General features: G+C 41.1%; 1 protein-coding gene across 1 annotated transcript in view; it reads left to right on the top strand.

The window, feature by feature from the left end:
- Positions 1-13,692, top strand: part of RBFA (ribosome binding factor A) — a 55,593-nt gene that overhangs the window by 17,803 nt on the left and 24,098 nt on the right. Inside the window, exons 3-4 of the mRNA XM_073566169.1 lie at positions 5,084-5,257; positions 7,297-7,409. Of these exons, the coding sequence (XP_073422270.1) occupies positions 5,084-5,257; positions 7,297-7,409 (287 nt within the window). The remainder of the gene's footprint in view (positions 1-5,083; positions 5,258-7,296; positions 7,410-13,692) is intronic.

Below are 13,692 nucleotides of genomic sequence, written 5' to 3'. Positions count from 1 at the left end.
TATATACTCGAATATAAGTCGAGTTTTTCAGCCCCCTTTTTGGGCTGAAAAAGACCCCCCTCGACTTATATTCGGGTCACGGTTCAAACTTACCTGGTCCCCGTCGTCTCCGCGTTCCCCGGTACGTGTCTGCGGTCCCCTGCAGCCTGTCAGTGTCCCGGCTGCGGGTGATGATAGGGCGGCGGCGTTACAAGTCGCTGTGCGCCGCTCTCTCCCGGCGCGTCTTCTGGCAGTGACGTACAGGGGGCGCGATGACGTGGATAGCACGCGCCCTCTGCCTGAGTCACTGAAGAGCCGGTAACGCTCAGGAGTAGCTGTCAGCAACGGAGGTGAGTATATAGGTTTTTTTTTTTTTGTTTTTTTTTTTAATTCCAGCAGGGGCAGCAGCAACATGATAGGATTACCGGTAATCCTATCACTTGGCCAATAAATCATGCATTGGGGCCACCATTATTCACTGTGCAGCATTTATGGGGGCATATGTTGTGCAGCATTTCGATATGTGGGCCACCATTATTCACTGTGCAGCATTTATGGGGGCATACGGTATGTTGTGCAGCATTACGATATTTGGGCCACCATTATTCACTGTGCAGCATTTATGGGGGCATATGTTGTGCAGCATTACGGTATTTGGGCCACCATTATTCACTGTGCAGCATTTATGGGGGCATATGTTGTGCAGCATTACGGTATTTGGACGGAGCGTTTTTTTTTTATCCCGTTAGAAATGGATCCCAGTACTTCAAATCCTGGACCAAAGCAAAAACGCAGGTCGTACGAAGCTGGTTTCAAACTTAAGGTTGTGTCAAGAGCAGAAGAAAGCAATAACAGTATTGCAAGTAGGGAATTTTGTGTTAACGAAAAACTAGTGAGGGATTGGCGGAAAATGAAAGCGGACTTGGAAAAGACTCCAAAAGCAAAAAAAGCACAACGTGGTTTGAAGGTGTCGTATGAGGCTCTAGAGACTGAATTGCATAAATGGGTTATGGAGTGTAGTCAAAATGGCTACTGCGTAACATGCATGGGAATTCGCTTACGTGCCCTTCAAATGGCTAAAGAAGATCAATTGAAAGCACCAGGAATTGAAAAATTTGTTGCATCAGCAGGATGGTGTACCCGTTTCATGAATAGATTTGGCCTATGTTTGCGACAAAGAACAAAGATTTCACAGAAGTTGCCAAAAGACCTTGATGAAAAAGTGATGTCATTCCATTCATTCATCATAAAACAAAGAAGGATCCATAACTATGACCTGGGAGATATTGGAAATATGGATGAAACACCTATGACCTTTGATCTTCCCAGCAACAGAACTGTGGCAAATATGGGAGAAAAAACTATTCTACTCAGAACCACAGGAAATGAAAAAAATCATTTCACAGTCGTTCTTTCATGTTTGGCTAATGGAACAAAGCTGCGGCCTGTCATTTTTAAAAGAAAGACCCTGCCTAAAAAGGTCCAATTCCCACCACGAATTACAGTGCGCGCTAATATTAAAGGCTGGATGGATGAAGATGGAACAAAAGAATGGCTGGAAGAAACTTGGAATGGACGACCAGGAACAGACTTAAAGAAAAAACCATCATTGCTAGTTTGGGATATGTTCAGAGCCCACACATGTGATGACATCAAAAAATTGGCAAAGTCTTCTCAAGTTACTTTGGTGGTTATTCCAGGTGGACTTACATCTGTATTGCAGCCCCTAGATGTGTGTTTAAATAAACCTTTCAAAGACCGTGTGCGGAGGATGTGGCATGAATGGATGTCATCTGGTCAAGCCCGACTGACAAAACTTGGAAATCTGATGAAGCCGGACATAGAATTAATAGCAAAGTGGGTTCGTGATGCATGGGAAGAGATTCCAGAGGACATGGTGCAACGCGCCTTCAAGAAATGTGGCATTAGTAATTCTATGGATGGCAGTGAAGACAGCGATTTGTATGAAGACGCCAGCAGTGACGGTGATGACCAACTCAGCGATGATGACGACAATGTCTATGCAGATAACCTCTTACCAGCTGAAGCTCTGTTTGGACATACAGATGATGAGGAATCCAGTGACTTTGAAGGATTTTAAGGCTGAGTGCAGACGGGGTTTTGAGCCCTGCGGATTTTTCCGTGCAGAATGGAAGAAAACCGCAGGTCAAATGACCTGCTTTTTTCCTGCGGATTTCTTCCTTTTTTTACGCGGTTTTCATGCGGTTTTCCATTGCGGGCTTCCCCCTGCGGATTTGGTGACAGTGGAGATAGAAAACCGCACAAAAGAAGTAACATGCTGCGGATTTTGTACCGCAGGAAAACCGCGCGGAAAAATCTGCAGCGTCTGCACAGCGTTTTTTTTTTCATTCATTTTAAAGGTACTATACATCACAATGCTGATATGCAACGTTTCTGCGCGGTAAAATCCGCTGCGGAAACGCTGCAAATCTGCATCGTGTGCACATGGCCTAACTCTTGTGTTTAACATTGAGCTGAGGTTTTTGTACTTTTAAAGTCATTGTTGTTGCCCTATTGGTTTTGTTGACCCTCTTTTCAACTTACAGGGCTTGTTTAATGTTTTTCTTTTAAATAAATATTCAAAAACATTTAACCTACTGATGTCTCACTTAATTTTACTTTTATTCTTATCTATTTTTATTTTTGAAATTTACCAGTATCTTCGGCAATTCCCACCCTAGACTTATACTCGAGTCAATAAGTTTTCCCAGGTTTTTGAGGCAAAATTAGGGGGGTCGACTTATACTCGGATCGACTTATACTCGAGTATATACGGTACTTTCCCTTGAGAAAATGTAAAATCTGGGGATAAAACAAAATTTTTGTGGTAATGTAATTATTTTTTTTCATTGCCCAATGGTATACAATTCTGTGACAAACCTGTGGTGTCAATATGATCACTGCACCCCTAGATTAATTGGGGGGGTGTAGTTTGTAAAATGTAATTTATGGGGGTTCTGCTCTTATGTCACCTTAGGGGCTCTCCCAGTGGGTAATTGCACCCACAAACCATAACTCTAAAATCTGAACTATAATATGGCACTTCTTCCCTTCTGAGCTTTGCACTGTGCCTGAAAAGTATTTACCTATTACATGTAGGGTATTGGCGCAATCAGGAGAAATTTTTACGTGCTACCCCTTGGAAAAATTTAAAACTTGGGGCTAAAACATTTTAGTGGCAAAAATGTAACTATTCTTTCTTCACCGCCGAATGCTATAAAATTCTTTGAGGCACGTGGTGTCAATATGTAATTTGTAAAAGAAGTTCACATATCGGGGGTTTCTGTTGTTCTGGCACCTCAGGGGTTCTGCCAATGTGACATGGGCACCCTCAAACCATTCCAGCTAAATCGTTTCTTCCCTTCTGAGCTCTGCACTGTTCCTCAAAAGTAGTTTTTGACCACATATTGGGTATCAGTGTAATCAGAAGAAATTGCACAATGCATTTTGGGGTCTATTTTAATCTGCTATTCTTGTGAAAATGAAATAAATTGGAGCTAAAATAGAATTTTTGTGGGAAAAACATATATTTTTTCACTTATCAACGTTGTAAAATTCGCTGAAGCACCTCTGGGGGATACATTGCATGAGAGGTCTAGTTTCCAAAATGGGGTTACTTTTGGGGGGTTTCCACTGTTTAGGCACATTAGGGGCTCTCCAAACACGACATGGAGACCGTTATTCATTCCAGAAAATTTTGCTTTTAAAAAGTCAAATGGTGCTCCTTTCCTTCCGAGCCCTGCCGTGCACCCAAACAGTAGTTTTCCCCCAGATATGGGGTATATTCGTACTCAGGATAATTTGCACAACAAATTTGGGAGTCCATTTTCTCCTCTTACCCTTGTGAAAATAAAAATGGGTCTAAAGTTAAATGTTTGTGAAAAAAGGTTAAATGTCAATTTTTTTCCTTCCACATTGCAAAATCCCTGTGAAGCACCCGAAGGGTTAATAAACTTCTTGAATGTGGTTTTGAGCACCTTGAGGGGTGCAGTTTTTAAAAGGGTGTATATTTTGGGTATTTTCTGTCATATGGACCCCTCAAAGTCACTTTAAATGTAAAAAAAATGGTTGTTTTGGAAAAATGAGAAATCACTTTTAAACTTTTACTGCTTCTAACTTCTTAACAAAAAAAAATGTTTCTAAAAGTGTGCTGATGTAAAGTAGACATGTGGGAAATGTTATTTGCTTGACTATTTTGTGTGACATAACTGGTTTAAGGGCACAAAAACTAAGTTTGAAAATTGCGAAATTTCCTCCAAATTTCCAATTTATTTTCACAAATGAGTGCACATCATATCAAAGAAATGTTACCAGTATCATGAAGTACAATATGTCACAAGAAAACATTCTCAATCAGTGGGATCCATTGAAGCATTCCAGAGTTATAACTTCATAAAGTGACAGTGGTCAGAATTGTAAATTTTGGCCTAGTCATGAAGGTGAAAACAGGCTCGGGGGTTAAAGGAGTTAAGTGATCTAAAATGGAATTTCTCTGAAAATACCAATAAAAACTTTAACGTTCAAAAAAAAAATGCCCTCCTCATTCCTAACATCTGTCAACGGAAATGTAAGGAGTTTCTACCATATTGGTAGCACATTGGCTCTGGAAAAGTGATAATGGCTCCCCTCCCCAAAAAATAAAAAAAACTATTCCTACATCTACCGTATTTACTCACCGGGATACATTCGATGATAAAAACAGGCTTTGGTGGGAAGGGGTAAACTTCATATTTTTCAGAACCGTTTTCCAATATTATGTTTGTGGAACTCAGTTATCTGCCAGCAAGGTAACAACAGATATGTGGGATACTTGTAGATTTTGTTCATAGTCCCTTTTGTCCAACTGCAAGGTTTTGAAACAAGCAATAAGTGTTGTGCATCTGGCATTGGTCTATAGAACTTCTTTGCCTCAGAGATATCTCCATCACCAGCTATCTAAGGGGTTTTCTTAGCATAGTATGTGATGACATATTGATGGGACATATTTTCAGGTACTAATCAGTGAGAGTTCGTTTTAGAAACTACAGTTTGCTACTGAAGTATATTACAATTTGTTTTTGTTTTTTTTTGTGTTGACCTGCAGAATGATAAACCACATGGTTTATTGAGTTTGATCAAGGGACAACAGAAAGAAAATCGAGGAAATAATGTTCGGGTTAAAATTCTCAATTCTATCCTATACAAAGCATTGACCGGCCTCCTGAGCACAGCAGAAGTCTGTGAGCAAGTTTTTGATCTTCAAATTGAACTATCAAAGGTAATGTGGGCCTCTGTCATAAGTTGGTTTAACTTGTTCATATCTTCATAAAGGGGTTATCCAAGGCTTATGACTTCATGACCATCTTTAGAGTATGTGATCAGTATTTTACTGGGTCCACCACTCGATAAACTGTTTGCAGCTCCCGTTGTGACAGGGTGTACACAGTGTACAGACCCAATAAAGTACAGCTCTGGCATTGCAGTTCAGCTCCCATTCTGTTCAATAGAGCTGAGATGCAATATCTGGAAACGACACTCATATTGTGTATGGAGCTCTGTAGTTCTGGCTCTGTACACTGTGGTTATTTTGCAAACAGATAATCAGTGAGGCCCCGTCTCGGATGTTGGACCCCCAATGCTTAAAATTGATAAACATACCCATTAGGATAGCTTGTAAATATATATGTCCTGAACAAAGCTTTAAAAGGGGTTGTATAGTTTCTCCTAACTTCTGCTTACAAACTCGGTACTTCTCACTGGTACTGTACTAGGTCTTCACCACTGTTCCAAGTATTTTTTGGCTCAGCAGTGACATCACTTAGTGGCCCAGCGAATGTAGATGGCAATAACTGCTGAACTCAGTGATTTTGCTGATTTTGCTGTAGCCAAAAGCACAATCAGTGATCTCGGTGCTTTACCTGGGGACGGTAAGTAAGGCATAGTTTGTTTTTAATATCTGCGAGCAGAAGATAGGTGGAACTGGACAACCGCTTTGAAGTGGTTCTCTCAGGTTCATAAATAGTTTGAATTTCAAAATACTTGCACAAACAAGCAACTTTCTAATTTACCCTTATTAAAAAATCCTCTTTATTATGAAGAATGGAGGGATTTTTTATTCTTTACTGCATAACTCGTCTGCAGTCCCAGCTTGCCTGGTTACTTAGACTAGGAGTGTGCGGATCGAATACAGGCTTTATGCAGTACATCATGCACCCTCTACTCTAAAGCTGACCGGGTTGCTGGATCCATGCAGCCTCAGTCCCCCAGTGCTTCTCCTATGCTGCAGAGGCAAAGGTGCCTCCTCTAGGAGCCTCTTAGGAGCCTGTAATAAGCACAGTTTGGACCAGTGGTGTGACACCTGTAAGGGTCTTTTCTCCTTCGCCTCATTGGGGGGACACAGATACTGTGGGTGTATGCTGCTGCCGCTAGGAGGCTGACACTAAGTGGAAAAAAAGAGGTTAGCTCCTCCTCCGCCGTATACACCCTCACCCCTATTGGGGGCGGAAATCAGTTTCTTGCTTAGTGTCCATGGAGGCACACGTCTGTTTTTTCTCCAGACTTTTTTCGTATTTTTCCATGAAGATGTGACAGGGGCAACGGATCCTATTGAAAGGGTCTGATTTCTCCAAACCAACAGCGGGCGAGCAGCCAGGTTCATGTTTTTGTCCAGCTAATACCTCTATTTTGTGTCAGTCATTGTACTGGTTCCCCTTCCGCTACAGAGTACAATATAAACTTATCACTGTCATCCACAAAACTCTCCACAGTTTTGCACCGCCATATATCTTCATCCTCCGTTTTGTCTACAATCCTATCAGTACTTGCCATTCATAAGACTTACATAGTCTACAATCCGAACCTTAGAATAATGCCACAAAAGATGACTTTCGTACTGTTCCAGTTGTCTGGAATCCACAATTTCAGACAATCGAGTTAATTCCAAGTATCTTCAGTTCTAAGCGCATCTCTTTAGACTGGCCTAGCACCTCACCTCATTAATCTAGCTATTCCCTGTAAGCTCATCTTACCTTTTTGTGTTCTCACTCAACTTTACACCATCTTTACTCTATCTTTACACATTTAGCACTGCTTCAATTGTAACAAACCATAAAAAATGAACTTTAGTAACATTTTCTTTTGAAAACAGAAGAAAAAATTGTCTGAAGCACGTTGGGCTACAAATAAGTTATAGTATACACTTTGATATGTACTTCTGAACACTGCATAACACAGTTATACTTCTGAACAGTGTATAAGTTACACAACCTGTTTTCAGTGTGATCATTATACAGTATTTTTACTTCTTGATCCTTGTAGGTGTCTGTAACATTGGACTTTTCAGTGTGTCGTGCTTATTGGGTAACTAGTGGAAATAAGGAAACCGACGTTCAGATTGAAACGGTTCTTCAGAAGTATGCTCATCGTTTTCGGTATTGCATATTCGTTTTCTATCATATATAGATATTGATTGATATGCCTTTAATAACTCATTTTCTTCTTAATACACATGCTTATGTTGGGGCAATTTAGTAGTTACAGCTGTACTAGAGCCATGCAGTATCACATTTATAAGCTATTTGTGGCGAGCAATCAAGATGTTACAGGTTTATCTGTATTGCACGTCACCAGTGGTTATGTAGATATACAGGTGCTTCTCACAAAATTAGAATATCATCAAAAAGTTAATTTATTTCATTTCTTCAATACAAAAAGTGAAACTTGTGTATTATATGGAGTCATTACAAACAGAGTGATCTATTTCAGGTGGTTATTTCTGTTAATGTTGATCATTATGGCTTACAGCCAATGAAAACCCAAATGTCATTATCGCCGTAAATTAGAATTAACAAAAACACCTGTGAACGCTTCCTAAGCATTTAAAAAGGTCCCTTAAGGCAGTTATTGACACTCCACAAAGAGGGTAAGCCACAAAAGGTCATTGTTAAAGAAGCTGACTGTTCACAGAGTGCTGTATCCAAGCATATTAATGGAAAGTTGAGTAGAAGGAAAAAGTGTGGTCGAAAAAGGTGCACAAGCAACCGCAATAACCGCAGCCTTGAAAGGATTGTTACAAAAAAAAAGCCATTCAAAAATTTGGGGGAGATTCACAAGGAGTGGACTGCTGCTGGAGTCATTGTTTCAAGAGCAACCACACACACAGGTATCCAGGACATGGGCTACAAGTGTCGCATTCCTTGTGTCAAGCCACTCATGACCAATAGACAACCAGAGCCGGAATTGTCTTACCTGGGCCAAGGAGAAAAAGAACTGGACTGTTGCTCAGTGGTCCAAGGTGTTGTTTTCAGATGAAAGTAAATTTTGCATATCATTTGGAAATCAAGGTCCCAGAGTCTGGAGGAAGAGTGGAGAGGCACACAATCCAAGCTGCTTGAGATCTAGTGTGAAGTTTCCACAATCAGTGATGGTTTGGGGAGTCATGTCATTTGCATCGTGTTTTATCAAGACCAAAGTCAGTGCAGCCGTCTACCAGGAAATTTTAGAGCACTTCATGCTTCCCTCCTTCACCAGACCCAACAATGCAGTTGAGCTGAAGGCTGCTTATCAAAGCAACCTGGGCTTCCATAACACCTCAGCAGTGCCATAGGCTGATTGCCTCCATGCCACGCCGCTTTGATGCACTAATTGATGCAAAAGGAGCCCCGACCAAGTATTGAGTGCATTTACTAAACATAAATTTCAGTAGGCCAACATTTCGGATTTTAAAATTTATTTTTCAAGCTGGTTTATAAAGTATTCTAATTTACTGAGATAATGACTTTTTGATTTTCCTTGGCTGTAAGCCATAATCATCAACATTAACAGAAATAAACACTTAGTAACATAGTAACATAGTTTTGAAGGCTGAAGGAAGACCTTATGTCCATCTAGTTCAGCCTATTTTTAGTGCAGATGTTCTGCATTGTTGATCCTGGGGAAGTCAAGAAACCCACAGAGTAGAAGCCAATTTTCTCCGTAGGGAAAAAAATTCCTTCCCCTTAGCTGGGTCAACCATCTACCTATAATATTATGTTATTCGTAACCTTCTATACTGTTACAAGAAAAGCATCCATTCCTTTCTTAAATTCATTCAGTGAGTTGGCCATCACCACTTCCTCAGGAAGAGAATTCCAGAGGCTCACTGCTCTTACCGTGAAGAACCCTCTTCTATGCTGGTGCAGAAATTGTCTTTCCTCCAAACGAAGAGAATGCCCCCTTGTTCTTGTCACAGTCCTTGGTACAAACAGTTCATTGGATAGATCTCTGTATTGCCCTCTGATATACTTGTACATATATATTAGGTCTCCTGTTATGAATGGGTCACCGAGGAGGAAAAAATAAACAAGCTAAGTCTCAGAAAACCAGAGAAGTTGGTAACTATGCAGATTGCAGATCCCTGAACTTAACCGCACAACTAGCAGCAGTCGTGGAGCGTTCCTACGATGGTCCTAGACGCCTCGTCACAACCGGAGAGCTACATAAGCCTAAAGCAGGAAAAGAGGAAAACTAACCACCCCAGAGCAGACCCCAAAGGAAAGACAGCCCCCCACAAGTATTGACGGTGAAACAAGATGAAATTACAAACAAAGGCAGGAAAATAGGCTGAGCAAACGATGGGGCCCGGCTAACTAAAAAAGACAGGAAAGGAAAGACACTGTCTGCAATCTGCCAAAAAAACCTACAAAAATATTGTCCAACACTTCTGATAGCAAAATTAACCCTGAAGTCACTAGACTTCTAAACCTATATCAGCACTCTGAAATATTCTGAGACAGAGCAAAAAAGAGGCCAATCTAATAAGGAACAAAAAGCAGATTGGCAAATACTGATTAATAGGAGTGGAAATTCAGCATAGCCCCAGCAGGGGCAAGCTGATTACACAAAAAACTGAATTGACCAACAAGCGCAAGTGTGAACAATAGCAAAAAATAAACTTAACTTGAGAAGACTGGAAGAGAGCTGAAGTCCAGGACCTGAGAAGCAGACTGAATCACCAGCACCCGGATAGGGCGTCGGCTGTCTTATATCCAGTCTGATACTCCAGAGATCTAATCGTTATCTTCCTCATCAGGTGGCAGATCACTACCACTAAAACCAACAGCACTACCTCCTGTCACCACCAGAGGGAGAACGGAAGGGGAACTCTCAACTGGTGGAGCAGAAAATGAGTTCATGACAGTCTCCCCTAAGTCTTCTCTTTTCTAGAGTAAATAGACCTAAATTTGATAACCTTTCTGGGTATTGTAGTGAACTAACTCCATTTATCATTTTAGTAGCCCGTCTTTGAACCCTTTCAAGTTCAGTAATGTCTTTCTTGAGCACCGGCGTCCAAAATTGCACACAATACTCCAAGTGTGGTCTGATGAGTGATTTGCACAGAGGGAGAATTATGTTTTCATATCGTGTCCCCAGACCTCTTCTAATGCATCCCATGACCCTATTTGCTTTGGTGGCAGCTGCCTAATACTGGGCACTCCAATTTAGCTTCTTATTGACTAAGATGCCTAAGTCTTTTTCCATGTCTGATTTCCCCAGCAGTTTCCCATTTAGTAAGTAATTGTAGCATCTGTTTCTCCTTCCCATGTGCATAACCTTACACTTATCTTTGTTAAACCTCATTTGCCATTTTTCAGCCCAATTCTCCAATTTACTCAAATCTGTCTGTAGTTGCAAACTGTCCTCCTTTGTGTTAACTACCTTACATAGTTTTGTATCATCTGAAAATACTGATATTTTACTGTGTAAGCCATCCACTAGATCATTAATAAATATATTAAACAGTAGGGGGCCCAATACAGAACCCTGTGGTACCCCACTAGTAACCCTGGCCCAATCTGAGTATGCCCCATTAATAACCACTCTTTGTTTTCTATCACTAAGCCAGCTACCTACCCATCTACACACATTTTCCCCTAGCCCAAGCTTTCTCATCTTACTTACCAGTCTTTTACGTGGGACAGTGTCAAATGCTTTAGAGAAGTCGAGATAAATGACATCCAATGATTCTCCTTGGTCCATTTGAGAGCTTACATCCTCATAGAAGCTGATCAGGTTAGTTTGATAGGAGCGATCCTTCATAAATACATGTTGATATGGAGTTAAACATTTATTAACATTGAGATATTCCATAATGGTATCCCTTAGAAACCCTTGAAAAATTTTACCCACAGCAGATGTTAAGCTTACCAGCCTATAGTTTCCAGGTTCCCTTTTACACCCCTTTTTGAATATTGGTACCACATTTGCTTGCCGCCAATCAAAATGAACAGACCCTGTTTCTATAGAGTCTTTAAATATAAGGAATAGAGGCCTGTCTATCACATTACTTAACTCCCTTAATACCCGAGGGTGAATGCCATCAGGGCCTGGTGATTTGTCAATTTTAATCTTACTAAGGCGGTTCTGCACTTCTTCCTGGGTTAGGCAGGTAATACTTAATGGGGAGTTTACATTATCACTCTGCATTTCCCCTGGCAAATCCTTTTCCTGTGTGAACACTGTTGAGAAAAAAGTATTTAAAACATTTGCTTTTCCCACATCGCTCTCTGATTTCACCCTCATTGTTCTTTAAAGGGCAGACACCATCAATTTTAATCATTTTACTGTTTATATAATTAAGAATAGTTTGGGGTTTGTTTTACTTTCCTTAGCAATGAGTCTCTCAATTTCCACTTTTGCGAAATGTATTTGTTTTTTACACATTTTATTTTTTTTCTTTATAACTTTTTAATGCTTCATTGCCTTCTTGTTTTAGCTTCTTAAATGCCTTGTTCTTGTTATTTATTGCCCTTTTTACATCCTTATTTAGCCACATTTAGTTCACTCTGTTTGTAATGACTATATAATGAGTTTCACGATTTGTATTGAAGAACTGAAAAAAATTAACTTTTTACTGATTCTAATTTAGTGAGAAGCACCTGTGTATACAAAAGAAGTCGTAACGTAAACACCACTTGCAGGTGAGCTACATAACATTCATTATCTCATGACAATCTGATCGGTGCAACACCTGGGACCCCCCACCGATCAGCTGTTCTCAGTGTCTCTGGAGGTCAGACATGCTCAGTTGTGGAGCTGCACAGCTCCATCAACCATAGAGTGGCCACAGCCAGGTAATTCACAACCACCCTCTATTGATTGTTATAGGGGGCAGATGTGCAATAGCTGTCCGCAGCCACTATATCATAGATGGAGCTATGTAGCTCCATGGCTGAGCATTTCTGGCCATTTCCAGCATTGGGTGCAGCTGATTGGCGGAAAGTGCTGGGTGTGGTGCCAGTCCTAAGGATAGACCTTCAGTGTTAAAGTCCCAGACAACCCCTTTAACCCCTTCCTGACATGAGACGTACTATCCCGTCCACGGTACCCGGGCCCGTATGACCGGGGACGGGATAGTACGTCTACCGCGATCAGCGGCGCCCACGTGGTGAGCGCCGCTGATCGCGGCCGGGTGTCAGCTGATTATCACAGCTGACACCCGGCACAATGTGTCAGGGGCGGTCACGGACCGCCCCCGACACATTAACCCCTTGCACACCGCGATCAAACGCGATCGCGGTGTCCAGGGAGTTAAAGGGAAGCATCGGCAGGGAGGGGGCTCCCTCCGTGCTTCCCTGAGCCCCCCACGGCAGCGCAATGTGCAGCGCTGCTGCGGGGGGCTCCTATCCTCCAGGCCCCCGAATCCAAGATGGCGACGGGGGCCTTCGGGGGCCTGGGGAAGCTGGCTTCCTCAGTGCCTGCAAAGCGCAGGCATGAGGAAGCCTTGTGCACTGCCTGTGACAGATTGCTGATCTGTCACAGTGATCTGTGATGTGACAGATCAGCGATCTGTCACAGGACAGTGATGTCCCACCTGGGACTATGTAATAAAGTAAAAAAAAATAAAAAAAAAAAGTGTAAAAATAAATTTAAAAAAATCGCCAAATAAATTAGTAAAAAAAAAAAAAAATATTCCCCAATAAATTCATTTTTTGAAAATAATAATAAAAAAAAACAATAAATGTACACATATTAGGTATCGCCGCGTCCGTAACGACCTGCCCTATAAAACTGTCCCATTAGTTAACCCCTTTAGCGAACCCCTTAAAAAATAAAAATAAAAAACGAAGCAAAAAATAATGATTTATTATCATACCGCCAAACAAAAAGTGCAATAACGCGAGATCAAAAAGACGCATATAAATATCCATGGTACCGCTGAAAACGTCATCTTGTCCCGCAAAAAACAAGCCGCCACACAGCATCATCAGCGAAAAAATAAAAAAGTTATAACTCGCAGAATAAAGCGATGCAAAAATAATTATTTTTTATATAAAATAGTTTTCATTGCATAAAACCGACAAAAACATAAAAAAACGACCTAAATGAGGTATCGCTGTAACCGTACTGACCCGAAGAATAAAAGCGCTTTATCAATTTTACCGCACGCGGAACGGTGTAAACGCACCCCCCCAAAAGAAATTCATGAAACGCTGGTTTTTGTTCATTCTGCGTCCCAAAAATCAGAATAAAAAGCGATCAAAAAATTTCACGTGCCCGAAAATGGTACCAATAAAAACGTCAACTCGTCCCGCAAAAAATAAGACCTCACATGACTCGGTGGGTCAAAATACGGAAAAATTATAGCTCTCAATATGTGGTGATGCAAAAACTATTTTTACAATAAAAAGCGTCTTTTAGCGTGCGACAGCCGCCAAACATAAAAACCGCCATAAA

Source organism: Dendrobates tinctorius, unplaced genomic scaffold, assembly GCF_039654945.1.
Source record: "Dendrobates tinctorius isolate UK_male_01 unplaced genomic scaffold, ASM3965494v1 ptg000004l, whole genome shotgun sequence".
Classification (NCBI taxonomy): Eukaryota; Metazoa; Chordata; class Amphibia; order Anura; family Dendrobatidae; genus Dendrobates; species Dendrobates tinctorius.
This window is presented reverse-complemented; position numbering and strand designations above follow the sequence as displayed.